The sequence below is a fragment of the Equus quagga genome, chromosome 3 (assembly GCF_021613505.1).
Source record: "Equus quagga isolate Etosha38 chromosome 3, UCLA_HA_Equagga_1.0, whole genome shotgun sequence".
In the NCBI taxonomy this organism is placed as follows: Eukaryota; Metazoa; Chordata; class Mammalia; order Perissodactyla; family Equidae; genus Equus; species Equus quagga.
Window position 1 is genome coordinate 142033418 of NC_060269.1, and position 15048 is coordinate 142048465.

General features: G+C 43.9%; 1 protein-coding gene across 1 annotated transcript; it reads right to left on the reverse strand.

Annotated features, from left to right (window-relative positions):
- Window positions 1–1602: 1602 nt before the first annotated feature.
- CLRN2 (clarin 2) lies at window positions 1603–13148 on the reverse strand. The gene is made up of 3 exons (XM_046657086.1): window positions 12763–13148; window positions 6996–7175; window positions 1603–3881 (listed from the first exon to the last, which is right to left on the reverse strand). The coding sequence occupies exons 1-3, from the start codon at window positions 13013–13015 to the stop codon at window positions 3616–3618; spliced, it is 699 nt and encodes a 232-aa protein (XP_046513042.1). The 5' UTR covers window positions 13016–13148; the 3' UTR covers window positions 1603–3615.
- Window positions 13149–15048: the final 1900 nt, after the last annotated feature.

Genomic DNA, 15048 nt, shown 5'->3' on the forward strand with positions numbered 1-15048 from the left:
GGAGACTTCAAAACGGCTGGGCCCCACCTAAGGCATGTCAACCTGTGTCCCCTGTTTGACTTCAGTTATTGTTAAGCCTGCCTTGAAGCATTAGACCGTAAGTGAGTTTGGTGAATTTTTTTATAGGTGTGGGGAAAATATGACCATCTCAATGGGCTCTGTGTCTGAGGTTTTACTTTCATATCAATTATATGCTTATAGCCCTCATGGGTGACTTTGAAAATCAGACACTTCCTTTTCAAAATGGAATTTATTTTGTATTTAGACTACATCATATATAGTGGCAGGGACTCTTTCAAGTCTGCAGTTTGAGAAGACGATAGTAGCCTGTGAGTCACCTTAGTTACTTGGTAAGAGAGAATGGAGAGGCACCGCTGGGACCGAACAGACAGGATGCTGTGTTGACACCAGGTGGGGCTCTTAGGCTGCAGGTGGGTAACTCTGCAGCAGAGCCCGGGTGTGGACCAGTGGACGGGTGCGCTGGAGGGAGGAGCTGGTGGTCACTCAGGAGTCGGCAGTGGGATACAAGTTGAGGACAAGTCTTCTAGGCAGTGAGCGGGCTCGGCTCAGTTGAGAGAACATTTCAGAATTTACTCCAGCCTCAGACAGCCCTGGGAAGGCTGGCTGGGTAAGCAGCAGCCAGGGAGACAGGAGCCCAAAGAGCCCAGCCGTGTAGCCCCAGAACCAGCAGGAAGCGAGGGGATGCTTCCTGGACATCAGGAGTATGTGTGTGTGTGTGCCTCCCTCTCCCGTAACCCTAGAACCATCTTCAGGAGACAGGCAGAGACAGAGGGGTTATCTGGGGAGCCAGCCATCTTATCCCAGAAAGGCTTAACGTTACCTGGAGGGATGGTATAAATGATCAGGCTGGGTTAAATTTAAACTGGACTGGGCATTTATTAGTATTTTTTCTTACAAAATGGCCAGATTAACTGTAGTCAAAATAAAGAAGCTACATTTTCTCTATACATTTGACTGATCATATGAGTGAATTTTGTGACCCAGATATTTAATTTCCCTTCTTCCCTCTCCGCCCCTCACCCCCAACAAAACATGCCAAATCCCCTACAGGAATCCCTTCTGCAGTATCCTTAAGAGACGACTTTCAGATCGAACCTGATTATCTCCAGTAACATTATGGCTGCTACCTGATGGATCCCGGTTTGACACTTTAAAGGTGGTGTAGACGCTGTGGAAATCTTTTGAAAGCTATGAACTTGTCACCAGAAAAATGCACACACGTACAAAAGCCTTTACTTTGCCTCCTTGGTACACAGCCATCTTAATCAAGGTTACCATCTCGATAAGGCAATTCGACCATTAGAAGAAAAACTGAACTCACTCTGTCCCTACCTGACGGTCTGCATATACCTGAAGGCCACAGTGAGTCTGAAGGCTATGGCTGGGCCACTGTGCTCCAGCACAAGCTGTCTCAGTATGAATCACCCTCAGCCGCCGGGAGAATGAAATCTCCAGAGGGCAGGGATTTTTTTTTTCCTTTTTCTCCCCAAAGCCCCTCCAGTACATAGTTGTATATTCTTCATTGTGGGTCCTTCTAGTTGTGGGACACTGCCTCAGCATAGTTTGATGAGCTGTGCCATGTCCTCGCCCGGGATTCGAACCAACGAAACACTGGGCCGCCTGCAGCGCAGCGCGCAAACTTAACCACTCGGCCACAGGGCCAGCCCCCAGAGGGGAGGGATTTTTGTCTGTGTGTTCACTGCTCTGCTCCCAGCAGCTAGATCAGTTTCAATACTTGTTGAATGAATAAATTTACCAAGATCCTCAGATGTTTATGATAGAAACTGTTGCCAGAGTCTTCTGTATTTATGTTATTTTCTTTAACTGTTAGCAGGACTTTCTGTTAAACTTGATAGGACATTGACATTTCCACTGTTTTCAAGACAGCACTGCAGTCTGTTGCTATCTTTTGGATCCATCTCCTATCATGTTAACTATCCCTTCCAGCCATGTGTCATCTGCATATTTGATGAGTGACCTCAGTCCATTAAATAGTACTGAAGCTATGTCTGGGATGGCGAAAGAGGGCTGGAAGAGACAGGTGAGCACAGCAGGAAATCATAAGCAATTAGAACAGAAGAGATGCCATGGAAACTTCCTGAAGTGGAGAGTTAAACAAAGGTAGAGTGAGTCCCAATCAGGTGTCATTCTAGATGGAGCTAATTTGGAGGATAGACAACTTTTACTTGGCATGAAGACAGAAGACTGGGGCAAGGATTCACCCCAGTTGGCATCATGGGAAAATGAATTAAGTTGTGTACATGTATGTGTGAGGGTTCTCCAGAGAAGGCCTTCAACTGATTGGACGAGGCCCATCCACACTGGGGAGAGCAATTTGCTTTACTCAAAGTCCACTGATTTAAGCATTAATCCCATCCAAAAAATACTTTCACAAAAACACCTAGAATAGTGTTTAACCAATTATCTGGGTACCATGGCCTACCTAAGTTGACACATAAAATTAACCATCACAGTACCACTCAGGAAAACCCAACACAAGACACCTGGGTTTCTCCAACAGGTGAATTAGACCAACAGTCTAACCTCACTGGGTATTCACGTGCTTCCCAGCCCTCCTTGTAATTTCATACCTTGTGCCTTCCCTCATTACTGACTTATCCTGGAATGCCCTTCTCCAGCCCTGCTTCCCTCACCACTGGAAAAGATCGACTCATCTTTCAAAGTACAGATCAAATGTCAACTCTGTGACACTTTCTTTAATACCACCTTCCATCCTGAAGAATTAATCCCTTCCTCGGTCCTTTATGCTTGAACTAACAGAGCATTGATCAGGGTGCATTGCCATGGCTTGACGTCACACAATAGAGGAGCAAAGTGGTTACAAGTATAAACTCTGGCTCCAGACTTCCTTGATTTAATTCCTGCCCTCCGCAAGTTACCCAACCTCTCGCTTCAATTTCTTCTGCTATAAAATGGTAATAAAATAGTACTGACAATCTGAGTTTGTAGTGAGGACCCAATGAGTGAATATATGTAAAAATCCTATAACTGCATGTAGTAACCACTCCAAAAAAGGTAGTTATTTTCATTCTTAGTGTCACTGTTGCTATCCGATTCCTGTGTCGTATGGAAAGATTAGGTGTTTGTGGAGGGCAGGGACATTATCATATGCCTCTCTGTATCCCCCTAATATTGTATGAAATAGATCGGGGGTCTAGAGACATGTCTCAGAGTGGACAGTACCTTATATTGGTAGCATGCTCTACCATATGCAAAGGCTGGGAACATTATTGCCCATGTAAACCTCATTACAACCTTGTGAGGTCGTTAATATCCCCATTTTACAGATGAGGAAACTGAGATGCAGACAGTAAGTGAATTGTCCAGCACACAGCCAGCAAGTGGCAGAGTCTCCAACTCTAACTCCAAGGTCAGTGAGAAAAAAGGGCAGAGATGCCAGGAATTCGGGAAAGTTTTTCTTTTCTGGCCCAGGCACCACCCTCCCTCCTTCAACTTCCTTCTTCTTCTTACCACCAAGAACATGGATCTTCTGGACTGTGAAGCCTGCTGAACAAACGAGGTCTCCATTCACACTGCAGAACTGATGTAGGAAAGGGTGTGAGCAGATGGCTATTAATACAAGATATCCTCAGCCGTGACTGTGGCCTCTTCTATTTTGGTCTTGATCTCCGGGAGAGGAATTTGACTGATGGCCACCACAACCAAGTTTGCAGCATGGGCCGAGGCACTGGCCACACAGATCCAAAACGACTCCTCGTACCGCTCTTCCACCACGACGAACTGAAAGAGCTTCTCCTGGAAGTTGGCGATCCGTTCGGTCAGGTCGTGAAATTTCACCGCTGCCACGAAGCTGGTGATGGCCAAAGCCACAACTCCGCCTGAAACCCAGAAAGGTCCCCTCATTCACAGCTCCTTTCTGCAGGGGTAACGACTATAGGTGAGGCACCATTTCTGTGGCCCAGGAAACAAACTCGCTTTGGGTTTAAAAACTTCTTAGGATGACATAAATAGTAATTTGCTTTGAAAAGCAGTAGATGACCCCACAGTGTGAGAGGCGAGAGGTATGGGAGAAAGAAAATATGAAGCATATCAGATCAATTTTGAATCCCGACCCTTCTGATTTTTTTCCTTTACCCAGTTACAGGGTCTCCACATTTGGATAAGTTCAATCTCTAAATATTTTAGCAGTGGATGTAGACCCTGAGGGCTACGTGGGAAGATGTAAGAAGACCTTACTTTGCAGACTGGGGTTTCAAGAGGACTAGACTGCTCTCTTCTCCTTAATTATCCTTTCCAAGGGGCTGGCACTGTGGCCGAGTGGTCAAGTTCACGCGCTCCGCTGCAGGTGGCCCAGTGTTTTGTTGGTTCGAATCCTGGGCGCGGACATGACACTGCTCATCAAACCACGCTGAGGCGGCGTCCCACATACCACAACTAGAAGGACCCACAACGAAGAATATACAACTATGTACGGGGGGGGCTTTGGGGAGAAAAAAGGAAAAAATAAAATCTTTAAAAAAAAAATTATCCTTTTCCACCCTAAGGATAAGACGACGATTTAAGGGGAGGAGGAAAAGAAAGCAGAGCAGGCAAGACTGGAAAGATTCCACCTTCGCCAGCTTCTCTGCCGGTGGCAGCAGACTTCGCCATTGTAGGTCTCTCTGTCTCTCTCTCCTTTTCTACTGCTTTGATTTTAATTACTACTTTTAAAAACACGTATATTATGCTTTTTGTTTAGACTATTACATCCTCATTGAATAAAATCTGGACACCAGAGAAAACCATAAAGATGAAAACACAAATTTACTTTTACCCTAAAAGCCAGGTATAAACACTGAACATTTTAGTGTATTTCTTTACATTGGTTTCTCTTGAACAATTAGTATTATGGTGCCTTGACCATTCTACATGGGATCCTTCCCTTACTTGAATGTTTTTCCACGTTGTTAAACATTCTGTTACAGTACCACTTTAAACTGGTGTGTGACGTTTTATCCTAGTGATGCACCTACTTAAGTTTAATTTTGCATGACCTTATTTCTGGAAATCTAGATTGCTTCTAATTTTTTGGTATTATACAGTGCTTTGGTGAATATCTTTTTATGCACATCTTTGGGATCTTTTCCAGTTATTTCCTTAGCAGACATCTCTATTGGAATTGTTTAATCAAAGGATATTCATATTTTTATGCCTTTTGACACTAAAGTTTTGCCCAACTGCTTTTCAAATTTTTTTAATTTTAATTTTTTTTAAGGATTGGCACCTGAGCTAACATCTGTTGCCAATCTTCTTCTTCTCCCCAAAGCCCCCCAGTACCTAGTCGTATATTCTAGCTGTGAGCTCCTCTGGTTGTGTTATGTGGGACGCTGCCTCAGCATGGCCTGACAAGTAGTGCCATGTCTGCATCCAGGATCCGAACCGGCGAAACCCTGGGCTGCCGAAGCAGAGCATGCGAACTTGACCACTTGGCCACGGGGCTGGCCACCAAATTACTTTTTTAAAATACTCTTGTCCACAGGGCTTGAGAGTACTGTCTCTCCAGGGAGGTGTATTGACAGAGATAAGCAGAATTGAGTACATTTTACACGCCAGCCGCTATGAGGATTCAAGCAGAGATAACAAGACACCTGTGGTCTAGATGGGGGCAAGCCATTGTCAAAATTGACTACACTGGAGCCATTTTAAAATGGAACTGGAGCTGCCTTTTCAGAGAAACTGCTTTGCTGTTTTGAACCTTGAACTGAGCTAAACCTTTGGACTGGGCCCAAACGGCAATTTTTTCTAAGCAATTGTTTGAGAAGTCAGCAGGAGAATGGACATCCTGATCACAAAGACTGAGGATTGTGGACTTTCCGAAGACAGAATCAATAGTCATCAATGTTTAGCCAAGACTAGCTCTCTGCCTCCAACTCCAATTAAAATTCTTGTGATACAAACTCCCTTCTTTGCCTTTAAAAGCCCCTGACTTTTACTCACTAGCAGGGCACGTTTTGGGTCTCTACCTGAATGTGTGTCTCCCGAATTGCAATTCTAATTGCCCAAATAAATATCTGATGTTTAAACTGTAGTGCTTTTCCCTCAGTTGACACCGTGTACATAAATAATTCTACAGGATGGCCCCAGTCTGTAAACACAGGCAAATATATACTGACATTCCATTCTAACACAGGATAAAACCACATTATCTGTTTTTATACTGTATGGTCACCCTGTATGGCATACGGTTACTGCCATGATGATGCCTTGATCACTTGACCTGGGTTTTTTGAAACAGCCCTCATTTCTTGGGATTTTGTTATTTTCATTATAGATGATTTTTTAAGCGCATAACTAAATGTGTATTACTTTCTGTGTATCAATATACTCCAAAATCAAACACACCCCCCCCCCACTTTTGTCTTGGAAAATACATCACAGTCATAAACGAGACCATGGATTAATGAAAAGACAAAGGGCTAAGAATCAGTTGTACCTGGGTTGGAAGCCCACCTCTGCTACTCACTGCTGTGTGACCTTGGGTGCACTTTTTAACTTCTCTGAGCTTCAGGCTCTTCATCTGTAACTATGGGTCTAATAATACTGCCTCATGGGGAGGTTGTGGGGAAAAAAAGCAGGTCCCTTCTCTTTTGTCATTTGTGAGGGTTCTTCCCAGGCTCGCAGCAGCTCTACCTCCTCAGTCTGCCCACGTCCCTGCCTCTTCCACCCCCAGCTCTGTGTCTTCTCTCTTCTCCTCTCAGCCTGACCTCTCTTTACTCCTCTAAGTCCTCAGCCACTCATGCGCGTTAACAATTCGGTTCTTTATGGTGACAGAGAGATTCTGCAACGTTGAGTAAAGAGGACATTCACGCCCATCAGGGAGGTTATAGACCAGTGGAGTGAAGGCTGAGGTGGGGCATTTTATTTTAATTCCTTCACACCTTCCGCCCAGTTACTTGGAACTCAGCCTGGTGATGGCGGGAGCAGGCACTTCTCTCTCTAGGGGCCTTCCTTACCTGCAAGGACATTCCATAGGCAGATGCCCCCGGGGCCGTTGACTGCCCTGTACGGAACCTGGATCATGTTGAGGATGGCAAAGCCCATGCTGACCAGAGCCAGGGCCAAGGCCAAGACGAGGAGCAGCAGAATGATCACGTGAAGGCCGGCATTGAGCTCCTTCACCAGGTGCGGGAAGACTGAGGAGAGAAGACACAGCCAGTATTTCAACGTCAGAGCTCGGCTCAAGTTCCAACAGCCCAAGCTCGCTGATCATAAAGGCTTTAACAGAGGGGAGTAAGGGCAAGGCAGCAAGTGCTGGGTTTTCAAAGAGCAGGAGACTTCCCGAGATGAATTCATGGCCTGGTCAACTGACAAGTTGACCAACAATTCTCTCTTCCTTGGGGTGGATGCAAAATGGAAATGTACCCCAGCTGGCAATTTAAGTTGCATTAACCTCAAAGCGCTGGGATCTGGGGTGAGCTGATGTACACAAGCCACAGATGGTGTCTCTTTAGCAAAGGAGGCTAGCAAGAGAATCAGCCAGAGGGCTGATTGCAAAGCTTCAATCTGGGTCAGAGAGTCGCCTTCAGTGAACGAGAGAGGTAGAAGAGGTCTCGGGCATAACTGAAGAGCGTGGAAGGGTGGAGCAAAGTGAAGCCTGGATCTGGTACCCAAAGTTCTGGGTTTAAATCCTGGTTTCATTCATTTGCCACACCTATAAAACAGGATCCTCTAAACCTTGCCTCCCCTACCCATCTTACAAGATCGTTGAGTGGATCAAGTGAAATGCATGAAAATAATAATAGCACCCACTGAATGGGCACCAATGTGAAGCTAGGAGCATCATATTGGAGCCCTCATAATGACTCAGCAAGGTAGGCATTATTTTCCCATGTAAGATGGACACTTATCCCCCATGTTGCATAATACTTTATTAGAGTATTAATTTGCCATATCAATGTAGCAGAATAATTTAGTGAAATATTAATTTGTATTTGTTTTCTTGATATTTGCCACCACATACTAGCTGTGAAAATTCCATGATGTAACATAGTAGAGTACTTCAAGTATTGCTGGGAAAGAGTCAGTTCTCAAAAATGGCAGTTGTTGTTGTTGCTGTCATTAGTTTTACTCTCTGACTTGGGAAAAGTCCTGTGAATTCTCAAAGCCACAGTTTCCTCATCAGTGCAATGGGGATAGTAATAGCTGCGTATGAATTGCGGGTAATCAACATTTACTGAGCAGAGTCATGGGCCAAGCCCTTTACATCTGTTATCGCCTTCAATCCTGGTGACAAGGACATGAGGTAGATTTTATTAACTCCTTTCCCCTCTCCTCTGGCTCTGTTGCTGGTTCACCTGCCTCCCTTTATTCACGGATGTTGGTTGTCTCCCAAGCCTGAAGAATGAGAATTTTTGTCCATTTCCCTTTCAGGTGCCCTTTCCACTTGGAAGTTTCCAGATACTCCACGGTTATGTCTTTAGCTCTGATCTAACTTTCTTTCCGGTTCTGTATTTCCATTTATATTTACCTCCATATAGTTATCTCATCAGCATCGGAAACTTTACCCTGGAAAATGAGCTTCTTTCCAAGGGATTTTTCTTTGTAAGTCTTCTCTCTTTCCTTCCCTTCCCTTCAATGTCAGTGTCCCTTAGATGTGTTTTTCTTTTCAAACTCTAAGCCCCTTTTTATTCCAAACATGGTAGCTGATGCCTGATGACCTAATTGTTACATTGTCCCTTTTCTTGCCCATGTGATCCTTAGGACACGCGACAAGCATAATAATCCTCATCAAAGACCTAAAATAGAAACCTATCACCTATGTGATTGGCAAAGATCAAAACGTGTGCTAACACACCATGTCGATGAAGGTGTCGGGAAAGAAGTGCTGTCAAACCGCATAAGGATATTCACTCACTCAACGTCCTTGGAGGGCAATCTGACAGCAACTATCAAAGCAATTTCACTTTTAGGAAAAGCACTCCCACACATGCTCAGAGCTGTATATATCGAATATTCATTACAGTAGCAAGAGATTGGGAAAAAAACCAAAAGATAAATCGATAGGAGATTGAGTTAATAAATTAAGGTACAACCACAAAATGCAACTTTTAAAGAGAACTAATCATATCCATATAACGATATGAACCCTCTCTGGATTTGACTTAATAAAAAGTTGAGACATGACTATATTAGGAGGATGGGAGACGGGGAATCTGGGGCATATAGGACGATGTGGATAGGGTGGTGAAATAGCGCACAGTCCTTAGCTTCCACAGTAGGACGTGTATTGACTATATCTTAAAAAATCTTTATTGGCAAAAGCTGAATCTCATTTAGCTCCCACATTCATGGGTCATACCCCAAGCCTCCAGATTCCCAGTTAAACGAGATCTTACTATTTTTCATCTGTGTCGTTACTTAGAAATTCAAATCTTTCCTCAGGAGTTTTAATGCATCAGTTCCTTCTATTAATGATCCTTTAAGGGGCAAGTCCACATATGGTCCTGTCATGCAGAGCCACCCGAGGAAAGCTATTGCTTGCTTGCCTTTCGTGTTTGTACCCATTTTCCAAAAGTATTTGATGTCTCTGACTTAAGGATTAAATTTAAGTTTCCAGCTTAAAATCTACAACCATAAAAGCGTATGATCCATGAAGATAAAGGACAACAGCTACATATATTGAGGGCGGACAATGCCCAGGCACATATACACATTCTTTTTTTTTTTTTTTTTTGCTGAGGAAGATTAGCCCTGAGCCAACTGCTGCCAATCCTCCTCTTTTTGCTGAGGAAGACTGGCCCTGAGCTAACATCTGTGCCCATCTTCCTCTACTTTATATGTGGGACGCCTACTGCAGCATGGCTTGCCATGTGGTGCCATGTCCGCACCCGGGATCTGAACCGGCAAACCCCAGGCTGCCAAAGCGGAATGTGCACAATTAACCACTGCGCCACTGGGCTGGCCCCTATATATTCTTTCTTTTACCACTCATGGCAGCCCTCTCTCACTCTTACAAATGAGGACACGAAAAGTTAAATACATAGTTTAGCCAGGGTCACACAGCCGTGAGTTGTTTAACCTCTCTGAGCCTCAGTCTCCTCCTCCTACGTGACAGGGTTGTGGAGGAGCAGGATAGCTGAGGGTACATGTCTGGCATCTTGTATGTGAACATTCGGGACAAATGAGTTTAAAAGTACTCTATTCGTGGGGCTTGCCTGGTGGCACAGCAGTTAGGATCCCGGGTGCAGACCTATGTACCACTTGTCAGGCCATGCTGTGGCAGGCATCCCACATATAAAGTAGAGGAAGATGGGCAAGGATGTTAGCTCAGGGCCAGTCTTCCTCAGCAAAAAGAGGAGGATTGGCCGTGGATGTTAGCTCAGGACTAATCTTCCTCAAAAAAAAAGTATTCTTATCATTATTCATTCAGCCAGTGTTTTTGAGTGCCTAGTATGTGCTAGGCACTGTTCTGTGGGCTTGGGATCATCAACGAACAAACAAGATCCTTGCCCTCATGGTACTACATACTGTAGAGGTGGAGACAGATAATAAATAATAAACATAACAGACAACTTATCTAGTATGTAGGAAGGCAGTTGTCAGCGCTGGTGATCTAGTGGTTAAGATTCGGCACTCTCACTACTTTGGCCAGGGTTCATTTCCTGGGCAGGGAACCACACCACTTGTCTGTTGATTGTCATACTGTGGCCGCTGCATGTTGCTGTGATGCTGAAAGCTCTGCCACCAGTATTTCAAATATCAGCAGGGTCCCCCATGGTGGATAGGTTTCAGCAGAGCTTCCAGACTAAGACAGACTAGGAGGAAGGACCTGGCCACCCACTTCTGAAAAAATTGGCCATGAAAATCCTATGAATAGCAGCGGAGCATTGTCTGATATAGCGCAGGAAGGTGAGAGGATGGCGCGAAAAAGACCAGGCAGGGTCCCATGCTGCTGTCCACAGGGTTGCTAGGAGTCGGAATTGCCTTGAAGGCACTGATAACAAGAAGGTGGTTATCATGGTAACATGATACATCATGCTATATAATTTCCATGGGCTACTTTTATTATTTTCCCTAAGCACTGTCTTGCTTATTAAAGTCTTTGGAATATTGCTGCTATTGAATCTGCCACGCCCACGTTCAAGCTTTGGAACTTCCCTTATGAGAGATTACTTAATTTCAATGACCTATGATTATTTTAAAAATTGTGCCATTTCCCCCTTGAAAAAATTGTTTTGTGGTTTTGAAATAGTCTCAAACTTCAGAAAAATTGCAATAATGGTATAAAGGTTTTTTTTTTTTCCTTCTCCTGAACCATTTGAGGGTAAATTGCCCCTTCATGCTTGAATACTTTAGAGTTTATTTCCTCAAAAAGGACATTCTCTTACATAACCACCATGCAACTATCAAAATCATTAGGTTAACACGATTGACGTTTAACCCTGACACTCATTCAATTCCCACAAATCGTCTCAGGGATGTCCTTTATAGCAAACAGCCCCAGTTCAGAACCGAGGCCTGCATATAGTTGTCATGATCTCCTTTGAACATGTGCTTTATTTTTATTTCTTTGTTTATGTGTGTATGTGTTTTCAGCTTTTTATGTTATGTTTTTAATAGAGCTATTTTCCAAGATCCCTGGTCCAATTTAATTGTTAGGGAAATGTAAGTTTCCCTAGAGACTTTTTTCTTGCATACACACAACAAATATGTTTCCTTCATGTATATAAATGATGCCAATTTGTATTATTATCTTTGTCAATGGTCCAGCTTTCTGTCTTTATATATTTAATAAGATAACTTACCTTGGCCAGGATTGTAAAAATTACAATTCTCAAATACAGAAATCAAATAATGAATATAATTCCTATCCCTTTGCATTAGTATTATGTTGATTAATTACAATTTTGTAGGACACTGTTCTCACCAGCGATCTAATTGTTTGATTCTAAAGGCTTACAGAATATTGCCTTGTTTTGTTTTGTTTTGTTTTTCTTCCCAGAAGACCCTTCATAAGCTGGGTTTGGCTTCCTGCTCTGTTTACATCCAGAGCAGCTCTGATGACACTGGATGCCAGCCGACGTCCCCGCCAGCTCACGTTCACTGGGAGCAGTCCTGTGCCTTGCTCCTCGCCGGTAAACATTCGAGCTGAGCTTTGACCGGGGCAGTCTGATTCCAGAGCCCAGGCACAGAGCCCCTTTGCTTTCTCCCAAGCTACAAAGCTTTTATATAAACCTCAGTGGGAGCAGCCACCATGTTTCCTGAAGGTTTCATCTCTGCAGGCAATCTACACCCCCACGTGCTTGGCTGGCTGAGAATACCCCAGTCACGAGGCATGGGTCTGAAGTCTGGCTCTGCTGTTTTCTGACTGGGTGACCTCAGACAAGTCAGGTAACCTCTCCAAGCGTCAGTGTAGTTCTCCACAAAATGGGAATGTTAATAATCCCTTCATTATAAATTCATAATAAGGCTTAAAAGAGACAGACACGTAAAGCACTTAGTAGAATGTCTGACACATGGATGCACTCAATGTTCCAAAAGTTATTAGTAATAGAGGTAAACCACAAAGATATAGAAGTCCCTATTCCTAATGTTTCTATAAGCCTCTATAGAAAAAAAAAAAAGGTCTTTTCTTGGTGCTGAACAAGAACTCTTGGCTTACTGAGGACTTTGTCATCACACCTGACATTGAGGCAGCAGTTGCACTCTACATTTAGACATAATTGCCCTTATAAGTTTTGAAAAACCAGTGTTCTAAATTCACGCCCCAAATATACTCACTTGTGAACTGGGACTGGCGGCCCCCGAGCCCGCACTGCCGCACCTTGCACCCTCGGAAGAGTCCATAGTAAATGTCCCCGATGAACTTGACCAGCTCTGGATCCGTGGCATTGACCAGGTCCACTCCAGTCTGACAGAGGATTTTCCCACTCAGCCAGTGGGGCACCGCCAGGGCAACGATGATCAGGACGAAGGAGGAGAAGCTGAGTAAAGATGCCAGCCCATACCACGCCTTTCTGAACCATCCAGGCATTCTAGCGGGTGCAGGTCATGCCCAAGGTGTCGTCGGAGCAGCAGTGGGGGTCATTGACATCATCTGGACACCTGGCAATTCCCCGCTCTAAGGTCAGCTCTTCCAAATACACCATTTGAAGATTTCAAATCCATTCCCTGGTCGTCCCTCAGCACCTGCCCCCACAGCCCGTGTTTACTACAACCACATCCGGAAGCCTCTACAGAGACGGTCTTCACCCGACTGCAGTGGACAGGAGCGTGTTACTGAAGGAAGTAACCCTATATCTCCCACTAGACTAATGTTTCAGCAGAGGGGTTAATTGTCCCTCATTGCAAGTATTTAAATATCCCTGGCGTGGACCTTTTAATGACGAGGAAGTTATTGGCAGGCAAAACCAGGCAGATCTGACTATAAAGAGACACTAAACCAATCTCAAAAAAAGCAAAGTGTAGAAGGAAAATGAAGATAGAATGATTAGCACTTGAATATTACCAACAGTGCACAGTATCAAATGTTGATCTCTTTGATGGGCGCCCGGGCATTTCTTTCTCTAAAATGTCACTGCTGTCAGGATCTGCAGAACTGTTATTAATACCATAAATGACCACTGTTCTCAAGGCTTTTAATTGAAATGTGTAAACAAAGCTTTACGACTTCTGGATTTATCACTGGATGCATCTACCGTGGGTAAAATTGCAACATGAGTCAATTTGGGGCGGCCTGGACCCCAACAATTAACATTCCTCTCTTCCATTGCCCTGCCTATCATGTCATCTGAAATGGGACAGAAAAGTGCTCTTCTAACGTGTTAGCAAATAACAACCACCCAGCTTGGGTATTTATCTCTTCTAACATCGAAGATCTGTCTTTTCCATTTTTTTCTTTCAGTTTTATTGAGATATAATTGACATATAGCACTGTATAAGTTTAAAGCATTCAGCATAACGACTTGACTTACATATATTGTGACATGATTACCACGATAAGTTTAGTTAACAACCATCATCTCATATAGATACAAGAAAAAAAGTTTTTTTCCTTGTGATGAGAGCTTTTAGGATCTACTCTTTCAGCAACTTTTAAATATACCATAGAGCGGTGTTAACTGTAGTCATCATGTTGTACATTACATCCCCAGGACTGACTTATCCCATAACCGGAAGTTTGTACCTGTGACCACCTTCATCCAATTCCCCTCCCGCCACCCCCCACCTCTGGTAACCACTGCAGATCTTTTTCTTTTAATCTGTAGGCACTAGGAATAAAATATTTCTATCTTATACTGTGGCTTTTTAATTTTGACTTTTAGTCTATTGCTGAGCGTCAATTGAATGTCATGAGACTGGCAACAGCCACTGGCAATAACTGTGGGGAGCAAAATTAGGCAGAAGTGGCACAGTAAAATTCCGTATGTGGTCACAGAAGTCTGGAAGGGGGTTCAGTAGGTTGCATTGTTAACCAACAGGAGTTCCAGGAACCCCTCTTGGAGAGCGCGGAGGGGGCAGAGGAACACGGGAGTGGAAATGGCATTTTCCTTCCCTATAATTGAGGTTCACTTCCATGGTCTCTTCACAATGAAAATAAAGAAGCGTGTCCCCAAAGCCTGTGCAGAGCTCTACCACGTAGAAAGGGCCCTTACCATATGCTTGCTCACCCTGATGCTGCGGCCACCTTTGTGGTGGGCAGAGGATGGACTGTGCCAGCGATTTCTCTCATGGGAAAAACGGGTGTCAGGGCTGACGCTGGAGCTCACATCTTTGAAACACCACAGCTCATCTTCATCATGATAACCTTGAAATAGCACGTGCTTTTCTGCTAACGAATAACAAAATACAAATAAAATGCTTAGAAGAGTGCTTGGCACATGAATAAGTGACCAATAATGTCAGTGATTTTGACATTAAGCACGCTTTGAGAGGCAGGATGTGTAAAATACTTTTGAGTCATATTTCTGCCCCAAATGATGGTCCTATGTCAACTTTTGGTGTTTTAAGGGCTAAGTAATTATTTTTAGAAAAATTCTGTGGGAAACAACCGATTCCCAGCAAACC